Source organism: Phoenix dactylifera, chromosome 2 (assembly GCF_009389715.1).
Source record: "Phoenix dactylifera cultivar Barhee BC4 chromosome 2, palm_55x_up_171113_PBpolish2nd_filt_p, whole genome shotgun sequence".
Classification (NCBI taxonomy): Eukaryota; Viridiplantae; Streptophyta; class Magnoliopsida; order Arecales; family Arecaceae; genus Phoenix; species Phoenix dactylifera.
Genome location: NC_052393.1, coordinates 22,469,561 through 22,483,047, shown reverse-complemented (window position 1 = coordinate 22,483,047; position 13,487 = coordinate 22,469,561). Strand labels below are relative to the sequence as shown.

The window sequence follows — 13,487 nt, the reverse complement described above, 5'->3', positions numbered from 1 at the left end:
AATACTTATCTCCCCACACTTTACGCCACGGTCCGGGCCCAGAAATAACACGTTTCCCGTTTCTCATCTCATCGACGATTTCCGTTTCCCTTTTGGGTTCCCGTGCCGGGTTCCTCTGAAACCAATCCCCATCACGTGATCTGGGAGCGTCTCCAATACTTTCTGGGAAATTCCTCAAATCCCTCTTTTTTTCTCTCCCACGGCGCTCCCTCCCTTTTACGAGTTCCTTCCAAAAAAAATCCCAATTAATTCCACCGATGGAGGCCGGGCGGCGGAAGGCGGCGGTGGAGGCGTGGACGCCACCCTACTGCACGGTGGTGGGCGTGGACACGAGCTGCGGCTTCTGGTACCGCGCCTGCTCCAACTGCGAGAGGACCCTCCCCGACGACCCTCGCAACCCCAATTCCAACCCTACCTGCCGCCTCTGCAGCCAGAAAACCTTCGCCGCTCCCTCCAAGCGCCTCTACCGCCTCCTCGTAATCACCAATCCTCCTCTGAAAAAGGTCTTGTTTTTTCTACTTATCTAAGTTGCTGGCTTTCTTCTATATATAGGTGTCGATTGCGACGGTGGATAAGGTGATGGTGGTGGTGTGCTTCGACCGGGCGGCGCGAGTTCTGATGGGGTGCTCCGCCGACGAGTTCGTGGACTTCTGTAGGGCCCACCCCTTGGCGGCGGAGAAGGCGGCGGAGATGCTGGAGGGGGAGATGTGCCGGATGACGCTGGCTTCCTCCAAGAAGGGCAATGCCGAGCACCTCCGCGTGGCCGCCGTGGAGCCGCTCCGGACTGGGTTCCGACCGGTCATCGAGACGCTGAGGAAAATGTACGGCGCCGGTACTTCAAAGACCAAATCTTGATAACTATTTTTCCTGCTATGGCTGTTTTGTTCTCTGCAAACGAAAGCGGCTTTGTTACACTAGGCATTTTTCAGGAGACTCTTCTTCTTCTTCTTCTTCTATACCTCGCTTCCTTTCATGAATTAGGACTCGCACAATACTATTTGTCCAAGAGAAAGGCTCAGGCAAGAACATGGGGATGTATTTTGGAATTATGCATGATGATGTAATGGTTGGAGGCTTGCATGAAATATTTGGTGCAATGTGATAGTTACAGTCGAAGCACAAGTTGTAGATTGGTTACAGCCGGGTTGGGTGACCACGAACCGAGCATGGCGAAGAACAAGGCTTCTCTCAGTTCGAATCTGAAGTGCCATCACATTCAAAGAACTAATGGTAAATCCAATTAAACTTCTGTTTTTCTATTCGATCATCAACAAATCCGAATGATCTTAGCGCATGATACTTAACAAATATATGTTATCTTTGATGCTTGTACTAGGTAATAGAAAGCTTTTCGCTCGGTTACTATGCAGCAAGAAATTGCATGCAAAGACATTACTGTTATTTAGTCACCCAAAAAAAAAAGAAGATATTATTATTGTTGCTTCAATTTCCACAATCCACATGAAGAGGCCCAAGTTGTATTTACTAATTACATTTCAGCAAGTTCCAGAAGATTCCCTTGAATCCACCTCTTCAACATCTCCAGAGCAGCCTTAGGTTGATCCATTGGGACCATGTGACCTGCATCATGAACCTGTTGCAAATGATGCAGAAAATTAGGCTCCATGAGTTCCATCATCGAACTAAATCCATATTGAAAATTAAGGAAAAAAAGGCCTTCCTTGCTTGCTTTCGTTAGAGGCTTAACATATGCTGGGTGGGGAAATTCACCACAGTAATGGTTGGACAAGAACAAGAGATCAAAGAGAACAAATGTACCTTCAGGAAACTGAGAGGCCCATGACTCTTCAAAACACCTGCTTCTTTACCGTCCACGGTAAACGATTGTTCTGGTGACGACACAAAATTTGGCTGGCCAGACCACTCCATGGAGTGAACCCATCTCGAGTTACCTGCGCAAAGGAGGCAGGATATGTTATATGTTAATGTGTGTCATTTTCACAATATCAAGATTTGATGAATGTTACTATTTAAAAAAAAGCTAAAAAAACCAAACAAACAAGTTAAGGATGCAAAATATGATTAGTGCATGCTCACCGAGCCAGTTGCATATGAGATCATACTCCCCAGCATAAACAAGCAGCTTGATGCCATCCTCAAGAAGAGCAGGAATTCCCACTTCCAAATTTCTCATCCAATCCGTAAGCATGGCCTGGTACACAGTTGGGCTGCAAGAAACAAATTCAATATCTCCAACTCCAAGGGACTCTCTAACAGACTTCAGGTTAAGGAACTTTTCCATGTTTGAAAAATCATAGCAGAGGCTCCCTTCGCACTGCTTCCTAATGTCATAATACTACAAAATTCCAGAGTACAAAGTTAGTGAGACTCCAGTATCATATGCCACGCAAGAAACAAAAGAAATAACAGCCATATGTCCTTACATTTGTATTTCCTGCTATTTTCATGATTGAATTGAATATGGTATTGCAAACCAAATAGGAGGCTAGGCAAGATACCGTCCCTGATGTACCTGAAACATGACGTTCGTGTTATCAGTATCATTACCCATTCAACAAATTTCATGGTAATAAAAGCCTGAGACACGTTGAATGTGCTTGAGAAGGTACTAATGATTGTATATATTAGCAGAGAAGTAGGAGAGTTGACAGTCGAGCACGATAGCAAGTGCACACGCATTGTCTCAAAGGCAGAATAAGAAATGTTACTAAAGATATATAGAAAAAAAGAAAACAAAGGACAGTGACCTCCCATTATTTTCATTTTCCCCTTTTTTTTGGTTGAAATTCATTTTCCCCTTCAGGAGGTGATTCCCAGGTGAAAATGCTAATATGAAAGAAGTCAATGATGAGAACATGGGAATTAGTGCAACTTATAAACGTGGAAACAATGGAAGAATCTACAATATTCCCAGTAATGTGTGACTGTGGGTACTATTGAATAATTTAATATGCTTTCACTAGTAAATAAAAGAAAAACAATGATTGAAATGTTGACTATGAAGGTTGGAATATCAGATTACCGCAAAGTTTGATGGCATATTCACATGTTGGATAATACTTGTTGATTCTTTTGTAGTCTGATTCTTTGATTATTCCATTATCCAATGCATAATCAGTGTATGCTTTATACTGGATTGCTGGATCAGTAAGTCCATTGCCAATGGCAAAGCCCTGCACGACCAAAATCAAACTAAGTCCAGAAGATATAGTACAAGTCATAATTTGGACTATAAATCAAGAGCTGTGAAAAAATATACCTTCAAATGTATGTGAATGCCCTCTTTCGCTTTGTTTCCTTGGTGAACCCTGCTTGCAAAAGCTGGAATGTAGTGCCCAGCATATGATTCTCCAGTTATGTAAAAATCATTATTTGCATATTCCGGGTGCTCAGCAAAAAAGGCCTGAGAATATAAGAAAAAAGACAGAACCCCCTCATGAGAATTAGGCACTCCTACCCTTCAAAAAAGAGAATTAGGCACTCCTACCCTTCAAAAAAGAGAATTAGGCACTCCCATTCAGAGACTCTAGTACAACAGGAGGTACAAGTGGAACGAATCTAATCAGAGCGAAAAACAAAAGATGACTGTTTTATTGCAAAGTTGAAAGAAACCTTATTAGAGACACTTTGACATGGTGAGTGGGAGGAAACTGCAGGCCAGATTGAAATTGCATTTCTAGACATTTTTATCTATGTTCTCATTTTTCTTCAATATAGTGCTGGGATTTACAGTCAAGTCTTGCCTCATCGATTTTCTGGGCAAGAAATATGAAAAACAAGCATGACAAAACACCAGCACATACTGTAATTTGATTAATATTTCAATTCTACCGAAAAAGATGATCAAATCATAAAAACAAAGAATAATTGACTGTGAGATAACATTTACATTTAAAGCTCAAAGAGATGCAGAATCAAATTCATAAGTCATGAAATTAAGTAAGCTCCGGCCTTCCTTTCCTCAAAGAAAAAGGATGGGATGTCACGAAGAAAATTGACTTGAATTCATATAATTCATTCAAAGAGTCAGATAAGCTTTACAAAAAATATACGTCAGGAAACCAAAGGCAAAGACAGCACTTACCATCTATTAGATCTTCTTTATAAACAATTTGAAATCTCAATGCCAGCAAATTAATTTAAGCAATGTTTCAAGTTTGACTCACTCTGCTACCAATTTACAGATATTAATCACTATATATTTGGATACCAAAAATATATGCAACACAGCTTGTCACAGTAGCAAAAAAGCAGGGGATGGTGAGAAAACTTACTAAACAAGGAGAACAAAATGCTAAAAGAAAAATAAGATACGTACAAATAGCAAAATACTAGTTTTACATAAAAAATTTGAGAAATATTTGTCAAACATCAACACTTTGACCATAAATTTATAAATAAATGTTTTGTCAGGAAAATTCATGATTGAATGAGAAAATGTGGCTTTATATCAGAAGTTCTGAGAGTATTTTTTTAGTTAACAAGGATAATTTTAGTGTATTGATAGCACTTTCCCATATAACATTGGTGGTTGTCAATAACAGATAAGATGAAATGGTTCAAACACGACTCAGAATAATCATAATGTATTATAGAAATATTGGGTACCTGCAGAAAATCATACAGGTCATCGCTAACACCGCTTTCATCATGACGAATGTCACGGCTATCTGTACTATAGCTAAAACCAGTTCCGGTAGGCTGATCAACATATAAAAGGTTTGATGCCTGCAGAATTCACAGAGAAAAGAAAAAAGAATTATATTTTGTTTATTGACAATTGTACAAGAGAAAAAGAAATCATCCAGCAAAAAAGCATTGTATAGTTTCATCTGGATTAGATAATTATAAATAACTTTTAAAGAAAGGAAGATGTGCAAATGCACTTCCAGGTTTCGTAATTGTATTGAAAGCTAAATTTAGACAATTCTGTTCTAAATTTGCAGAAATTCCATGAGATAGCAGAATGTTAAAGTAGTTGAAAGCTGGACGCATGGTTGATGCAATGGATACTTGTAATGGCTAATTCAAGTACCTAAAATTCAACTGACATGTGTTTACCACTAAGATTAGATACTACACACAACACACAACACTACACACAACACACAACACACACACACACACACACACAGATATATATATATATATATATATATATATATATATATAGATATATATATATATATATATATATATATATATATATATATATATATATATATATGCTTAGATAAGGAGTTAACACAAAGACTTTTATGTAGCAAGAAGCATTACAACGCTACTCTGTGCGCGCGCGCGCGCGCGCACGCACGCACGCAGATATATATATATATATATATATATATATATATATATATATATATATATATATATATATGCTTAGATAAGGAGTTAACACAAAGACTTTTATGTAGCAAGAAGCATTACAACGCTACTCTATGCGCAACAGAAGATGTGTTACAGTCAATACGCAGAATGCAAAAAATTTAAATTTTTGTCATAGGATGTTTCAGCCCTGCCTGTGGCCGTAATTATACAATCCTTCCACTTCATATAATTTTGGCCAAAACCGAGAAAACATACTTAGAAGACATGCATGATAGACTACCTTTATATAATCAATTTTATGTGATCCTAATCCGATTGGTTCTTATCTAAGACTGAGCTTTGAGAAGAAAACATAAAAATTAACGCATCTTTTTGAAAAATAGTGTTGCACGTCTACAAATTCACTACTTGGCATTATTAAAGTATGTGCATTAACGTTTTGATGAAGCATCAGAGCATGTAACTCTATGTGCATCGATGAAATAGCAAATAAGAAGATGGAATTGCAAAGATATGGAAAAAGCATCCGATCTCCTAGAAAGAAACTTTAAATTTTCTACCGATACTAAGTTCAAGCTGCTGCTGTTGCCCTACCAAGGTAATCACACCATACAATGAAAAAAAAAAGAACATTTTAAATTTTATTATAACTTATACCTGGTCCCAACCAAATTCATTCCATGCGAGCGACATATTGTCAGCAATAGTAAACGGCCCATTTTCATAGAAAACGGCCAATTCACTGCTGCAGCCGGGCCCTCCCGTCAACCAAATAACAACCGGGTCCTTCTTGCTGTGCCTCGACTCAAAGAACAGGTAGAACATCCTACAATAAGCACCCAATCCCTCAGTCAAATTGCATGCAAAAACGGAGCAGCATGAACACGAATCGCGAAACCCTAGTTGCAGAACCGTGCGAGTTTCTCATCAAAACACAAACTTCTCGATCCCCATTACCCAATTACCATCCAAATTACCCACAAGACCAGGAAATCAGGGGAAGGAGGAAAAGGGGCCTCACCGGGCGTCGTGGCTGTGGGGGAGGCGATAGTAGCCGGCATGGTGACCGAGGTCATCGCCGGAGAGTCCGGCGAGGTTGAACCGGCGCTCGACGATCCCCTTCGCCGGTGCATCGGCGGCGGAAGCGACGGACTCAGGGGAGGGGTCCTTGGGGAGGAGATTGAGGGATCGGATGAGCTTCTCGGCTTGGGCGGAGGGGAAGGTCGCCGACGAGGGGAGGCGGAGGTCGTCGGGGATCAAGACGGCGGAGGAGAAGGGGGAGAAGTGGAGGAGGGCAGAGAAGAAGAGAACGAGAGAGAGGTTTCCCATTGTTTTTACTAGAATTAGAGGAAGAGGAAAGGAGAGAAGAAGGGAACGCGGTTACAGGAGAAGGGAACGAGGGGTTTATATCTAAAGTCGGGGAGAGGAGGACAGAGAGAAGGGGAGTGGAATTCAATGAACCGAGAAACATGACGTGAGAGAGAGAGGGGAGGAGGAAAGATCGGTTGGAGTAGAGGGTGAAGCGAATGGTTGCGTGCAAGGGAGATTTTAAGGAGATATTTGTTGCGGCTACTTTTTCTCTCTTGATGAACTTTTGTGCCACCTCTACGGGGCGTTTGGCATGGAGTAATCTCACATATTCAAAAGTAATATGGATAGGGATGATGAGATCACTACATTTAATTATACCACGATAATTTTATGTAACAGTAATTCTAAATCATCTCCACTTCTCAAATCACCGTCCAATCCGGTGATAGAATATCCGTCCTTGAAGTCGGAGATCCAAGATCACTCCAAGGCAGTGATCCAAAGACAAAATGTGGAGTGATTGGTTATACCCCTATTCGATTTTGATGAGCTCAAAGTATTTGAGTATATTTCAAGTTGTACTAATGAATTCAATCTAGTGTTTCAGGCAAATATATGTGAATTTATCTTTTAAGAGCATCGAGCTTTTGTTCAAGGTCATTTGGCTAAGTGTTGAACTCAATTAAGCCAAAGTCTGAAGCTCGAGTCGACTCCGGAAGATTGCGAGTCGACTCTAAGTGTTTCAGAGGTTCTGGCACAAGCTCAAGTCGACTCCGGTACACTATGAGTCGACTCCGACTAAGAACAGACAGAAGGATAGAAAGATGATTTTCAGACCCTGTCACCGAGTCGACTCTTTGATTTCGAGCGGACTCCGATGCTTGCCGAGTCGACTCCCGACGGTTCCGAGTCGACTCCAAGGAGTAACAGACAGAAAGATAGAGTAGTGTTTTCTAGACCTTGTTACCCGAGTCGAGTCCAGAAAAATTCGAGTCGATTCCAGAAGGATTCGAGTCGACTCCAACGTTTGGCGAGTCGACTCCTAAACATGCAAGAGTCGACTCTCAGAGGAAAGCAGAATGAAAGGCAGAAAATCAAACAAAGTGACTCTGTGAACGAGTCGACTCCGAGAATACGAGAGTCGACCCCAAGTTAGCCGAGTCGACCCCAACAAAGTGCGAGTCGACTCCGAGGCAGTTCAACTCGAAAGACAGAGGATCAGTTTTCAGGCTCTGAGAGCCGAGTCGACTTCAAGATAATCCGAGTCGACTCCGAGGCAGTTCAACTCGAAAGACAGAGGATCAGTTTTCGGGCTCTGAGAGCCGAGTCGACTCCAAGATGATCCGAGTCGACTCGAGAAAGAAATGCAGAAAAATAGATCTCTGGAATCCTGAGAACGAGTCGTCTCCAAAATGCCAAGTCATCTCCAGATCTTGGCGAGTCGACTCCAGGTTTGGCCCGAGTCGACTCCAGGACGGGACCGCACTTTAATTTAAATCCTGAATAGTGGGCGAGTCGTCTCCAGTAAAGCATGAGTCGACTCCAGCAACAGACGAGTCGACTCCAGATCGAGCAAGTCGACTCCGACCCACTACTAGAAAACACGCGTATAGTGACGAAAAATTAGTGACGGCCCATTATCAGTCACTATTTGTGACGGATTAGTGACAGACAGAAATTTGGTCACCGTGGCGTGAACTTAGTGACAGATTAGTGACCGACCGGTCACAAAATACGCGGGTAGGGTGGGTGCCAAAACTTAGTGACCACCGTAGTGACGGGATATCTATCACAAAACTGGTAACTGAAATTGCAACGAGACAGTGACAAATTCATCCGTCACAAAAATCGTAACCCAAATGTTTATAAATTTTTAAAAAATTATTTTTGATAGTGACGGATTATTGACAGAAATTTTCGTCACCAAATTTAATTTCTAATTCTAAAAATATTAAAAATAATATTTTTGAGTAATTATAAATAAAAAAAGAAAAAAGATAAAAGGAGGAAATCTAAAATGAACTAAGAGTGCCGCGCTTAATTTCTAATTCCCCCCCCCCCCCCCCCCCCCAGCGCCAACACCAAAATTCTAATCCCCCTAACCCTAGCCCCTGCAGCCGCCCCTCAACCCCCCCACACCACACCCACACCCCCCCCCCCCCCCCCGGGCGATCCCTAACCCCTCCTCCTCCCCCCCAACCCAAATCCAACAAATCCCTAACCGGAAGGCTGTCCACGGCAGGGATGACCGTCCGGATTTCCTAACCCCTTCTCCTCCTCCCTATGCCGACGAGAGCTACCTGATCTTCTTCGAGTCTCCTCGAATACGGATTCTCGCTTCGAGAGCTCACGTCCGAGGCCAATCGCGGGATTTCGTTCTGGAGCCCCAGTTTAGATTCCGATGGTTCTTTCCGGTTGCTCTCGATGCGAGCATTCTAAAGGCTGGTCATACATTTGGGGTTTTTCAATCTTTTGTTTAACCAATTGCAAAAATCAGACATTTTCTAGATTCCAAATGGATTTTGAGCATCGGCGAGATGGCACTGTTTTTACTTCTTTGATTGTCAGATGACCTCATTCTATGATTTTTGAGTCTTTCCCATTTGGTAGTCCCCTGTCACAACTCCAACAAATTTGATCTGACACCTATTCACCCACTATATGCAACTATATGTCTTTAGGTTGTGTATGTCTTGTAACAACATATGATTATGAATCTTGTAACTGCATACAACAATATATTTTTTGATTTGCCTGTCTATGCTCATTGGTATCAACACAATGACTACCACATTTGTCTCTGTGTACTGTAAATGTCATCAGCCCGCTGTTGCTCGTAAGTTATTCGATGAAATGCTTGAGAGGAATGAGATTGGAACCATGAATTCTAGTGCTGGATCCACTAATGATGCACAATATGTAGTGCTATCGAATATTTATGCTGCTTCAGAAAAATGGGAAGAAGCAGAGAGGATAAGGAGGAGAATGGTGGAAAATGGAATACAAAAAATGTGTGGTTGCAGTTCGATCATGAAAGGTAAAAATTCTTTCATCATTTCAAAAAAAAAAAAAAAAAGGCCCCTCCTTAGTGAGTTTGCCTTAGGCCCCCAAATGCATTGGGCCGCCCCTGCTTAGAATCAGTGGACTTGTTCCTTATACCATTTGATGTAGAAATTTTAATTTGGTAATTTATTAAGTATTTGTTGTCTATAAAGTTAAGTTTTTTTGTTTTGCTTTGAAAGGTGCATTGTGAGACCGTTACTGATGGGAGTGCCAGTGACACTCTGGAGCCATGGAAATTTAAGGTTTCATATGACAAATTGGTCATTGCATCCGGAGCAGAGGCCTCGACCTTTGGTATACGTGGTGTAAGAGAGCATGCGGTCTTTCTCCGTGAGGTTCACCATGCCCAAGAGATTCGGAGGAAGCTCCTTCTCAATCTGATGCTGTCTGATGTGCCCGGTATGCCATTTCAGAAGATAGGAAACATCATGGATGTTATTGCATTAATTAGTACCTTGTGTAAATTTGTTTTCTTATAATGATTTCAGCCTGCTATGATATTTGTTTTTTGCAAATAATGTTATGTAGTTCAAGCACTGCCAAATCCTGCATTTGTGCATTCTTTGAACAGCAAATATTAGAGTATACAGTGATTTGGTGTAATGCATTTAATACTTGATTTTTTTTTTGGCAAATATAGGCATATCAGAAGAAGAAAAGAGGAGACTGTTGCACTGTGTTGTTATTGGAGGTGGTCCAACCGGTGTTGAGTTCAGTGGTGAAATTAGTGATTTCATCATTGGAGATGTTCATCAACGTTACTCCCATGTTAAAGACTATATCTGTGTGACCCTAATTGAGGTTTTCCTGTCATACCTCTCCAGCATGATTTTATGAACTTGAATTATTTTTTCCTCTATATCTCTTTTTTATTCCTCTAATGGAGTGTTTGATGCTATAGCTCATAAAACATCGCGTAATTTAGTTACTTGAGAAATTTATTTCTAGTCAATCTTGTCAAGAACATATGTGGATAAAAATCATCTGAACTCTTTCTTTTTTGTGTTAGGCAAATGAAATTTTATCATCTTTCGATGTTCGACTCAGAACATATGCTACAAAACAACTCACTAAGGTCAGTGATTCTAAGCAAGGGATTGTGCAATCTCTTCTTTTGTTGATTTTCAATTGCTGTTTGTTAAATTGCTTGATTGCTCTCTGCATTTCCATTTCCCTTAGTCCTGAATTTACTTCAGAAACTTTTTATATGAAGAGCATCATTTTCTTTTATGCTGATATTGTTTTCAATGTTCATTGCTTTTGTATTGACCTTGTACTATCCCTTGTTAAATTGCTATTCGATTCTTTCTCCTTGAGAATTCAGTTCAACCTCAACGGCTCCTGAAGAACAGCAAGCAAAGGTAAACATACTCATTTTAACCAACTAAATGCTTCTATTTATGCCTCTTAAGTTTTATGCATGACATCTTCATTCCGAATTTTGGTTATCACTTGAAGCATCTTATAGTGTTCACTTGAAAAGCATCTTATAGTTTTCACTTGAAGAGCATCTTAAGCTCCTTCCTTTTTCTGAGAAAGCATGTTAAGATCTTTATGGAATATTATGTCTCACAACATTGTTAAGGGGTTCCTGTTGTATCATGCTTATCATATATAGGTAATGTTGATGCCTTTTCCAAGCAGATAAATGAAGTTCGAAGGATGAATGGTCCATTGTCGGAAGCACTGCCAGACTTCTATTCAGATGCTTCAATATCAAGGTACCTCCGGTCAAGAAACTGGAATGCAGAAAAGGCAAGTAAAATGCTGAAAGCGACTGTGAAATGGAGATTGAAATACAAGCCAGAAGCCATTCGCTGGGTATGGGTAGTTCTTTATGTTCTTGAAAAACTGTAGTTTAACACAAGTTGGTCACTGACCAATCAAATTATTTCTGCATCAAATTTTTATATCTCCAAAGCCCTTATTTTGAAAGAAAGTGCAGATAAGTTGCTATTTATCAACTACATAGAATTTTTAGAGTCCACTCATTCTTGATATTTTGGTAAAGCCTACATGATTACAAGTTTGTTTGTAGCTTTCTGTTTCCTGATGTAATTTCTTGTTGACTACCAGGAAGATGTTGCCCATGAAGCTGCTACCGGAAAGATTTACCGGGCTGATTACTCTGACAAATATGGAAGATCTGTTCTTGTTATGAGGCCTGGATTTCAGGTGGGAGGGAAATATAAGAGAAAATTGTGAATATTTAATAGATTTCTTCATCATCTGACTCTCAGGTTTCTGCATGACATGAAAGCCATATTGTGACTTTTTGCTTTTAATTTTGTATACGTGGTGGTTTTCTCCTTGAAAAAAGAATGAATGAAAAAACAAAGCTGTGTGGGCCACGTTCATTAGCGTTTCATCGTTCGAGTGTTACTTTAAAATTGTACCAGTAGGTTGTGGTGATAATTTTCAAAAACAAAAGTTCTGAACTGGTGGACCAAAATTTTTCCTGTGTCTTTCATTTTTGGGATTATAGGTCTTGCTCGCATGTTATGTTTCAACAAGAAGGAACATGTCAGAGATAACGACCTTTTATATATTACTGTCTTAGGGATTGGGAACCATTTAGTGAGATTATCAGGCTTGTAATTGTTGTTTTGTTTTGTTTTGTTTTTCCAGTTCCAGTTTTGTAATTTCAACCTACTTATAATAATTCAAAAGGTTTCACTGTTTTTGTCTTCCCATCTTCTTTTTTTTCTGGTGCTGCAGAAGGAAGGGAAGCTCTCGTCAACTGAGTCTGCAGTGAGGAAGGCAGAGGATGTGGTGAGCAGCATGCTGGCCAAGGGTTTTGTCCTGAGCAAGGATGCCCTCAAGAGAGCCAGGTCCTTTGACGAACGGCACCATTTTATGTCCGGCGCCTCAGCTATGGCTTTAGTCCCCTGGAGGATCTCACTGGAATTATTGGGCAATCATCATCCTCTTCTACCTCTACAAGTCAAGCTCCAGAGCTGTACTCGCGTGAAGACCTTCTAGGTATTTTTGAGCACTAAAAGAAAAAATGGCAAGAGGAGGTTCTTCAAAAGATGAGAGAAGAGATTGGCTTTGGACCATGGCATGCAGAACGGGGGGTAATGGTGATTCTGGTTCTGCTGATCATGCTTCATTATAATTGCTTTTGCCTTAGATGATAGGTCTTTGCATTTCTAGGAGGAATGAAATCTCTGTTATGACATACTTTTTGTACTTTGATTTTGATGGATTTAGGACATGTTGATGCCTATTTTGAATGACATGTTAAAAAACTTTTGCGTAATGTTGAATGCCTTTGCTATTAATGATATTGTTATTATTATTATGAGCCAATCAATGTACCAAATGTACCAGGTTATTGGAATGTGATCAGTGACTAAATTTGGTTACTGAATTGTTTACCAAGTATTGTGACGAGCAGCCATAAATTTAGTGACAGAGTTTTGGTTACTAAAAATTGATTATGCTCAGTGAGTTGTGACAAATTAGTGACGGTAATCTTGTTACTAGATCAGTGACGGAATTAATAACAAATTTAGTGACAAAATTTGTGACCATGTCTGTGACGACTAAATTTGTCACTGAAGGTTGTGACGGATCAGTGACCAAATTTGTGACCGAATTCTGTGACAAAATCAGTGACCAAGTTACCTTCGTCACTAACTCAATGACTGGTTAGTGACGGAAAATACATAATTTCTTAAATATTTAATTTTTGGATTTGTAATGGTTTAGTGACGGTGATTCTGTCACGGAGTTTAGTGACGGGAATCGCCGCCGTCACTGAGAATTTAGTGACGCGTGTTTTTGTAACCAATTCA

General features: G+C 40.3%; 3 protein-coding genes across 4 annotated transcripts; 2 read left to right on the top strand and 1 right to left on the bottom strand.

Moving 5' to 3' along the window:
- The first annotated feature begins 36 nt into the window (after positions 1-36).
- Positions 37-1,422, top strand: LOC103699189. The gene is made up of 3 exons (XM_026801807.2): positions 37-476; positions 553-821; positions 982-1,422. Exons 1-3 carry the CDS (start codon positions 258-260, stop codon positions 1,100-1,102), a joined length of 609 nt encoding a protein of 202 aa, XP_026657608.2. The 5' UTR covers positions 37-257; the 3' UTR covers positions 1,103-1,422.
- LOC103714138 (serine carboxypeptidase-like) lies at positions 1,301-6,786 on the bottom strand. The gene is made up of 9 exons (XM_039123672.1): positions 6,335-6,786; positions 5,971-6,139; positions 4,591-4,710; positions 3,242-3,385; positions 3,005-3,155; positions 2,406-2,494; positions 2,059-2,317; positions 1,780-1,913; positions 1,301-1,594 (listed from the first exon to the last, which is right to left on the bottom strand). The coding sequence occupies exons 1-9, from the start codon at positions 6,640-6,642 to the stop codon at positions 1,490-1,492; spliced, it is 1,479 nt and encodes a 492-aa protein (XP_038979600.1). The 5' UTR covers positions 6,643-6,786; the 3' UTR covers positions 1,301-1,489.
- A 2,008-nt stretch (positions 6,787-8,794) lies between these two features.
- On the top strand, positions 8,795-12,688 carry LOC113462369. Of its 2 annotated transcripts, XM_039123673.1 has the most exons (7): positions 8,795-9,661; positions 9,867-10,086; positions 10,328-10,488; positions 10,697-10,762; positions 11,332-11,508; positions 11,764-11,862; positions 12,406-12,688. In XM_039123673.1, exons 2-7 carry the CDS (start codon positions 10,068-10,070, stop codon positions 12,667-12,669), a joined length of 786 nt encoding a protein of 261 aa, XP_038979601.1. In that variant the 5' UTR covers positions 8,795-9,661; positions 9,867-10,067; the 3' UTR covers positions 12,670-12,688. The 2 variants fall into 2 exon arrangements, with proteins under 2 accessions (XP_038979601.1, XP_038979602.1); XM_039123674.1 differs by lacking the exons at positions 8,795-9,661; positions 9,867-10,086 and adding an exon at positions 11,012-11,048.
- The last annotated feature ends 799 nt before the right edge of the window (positions 12,689-13,487 follow it).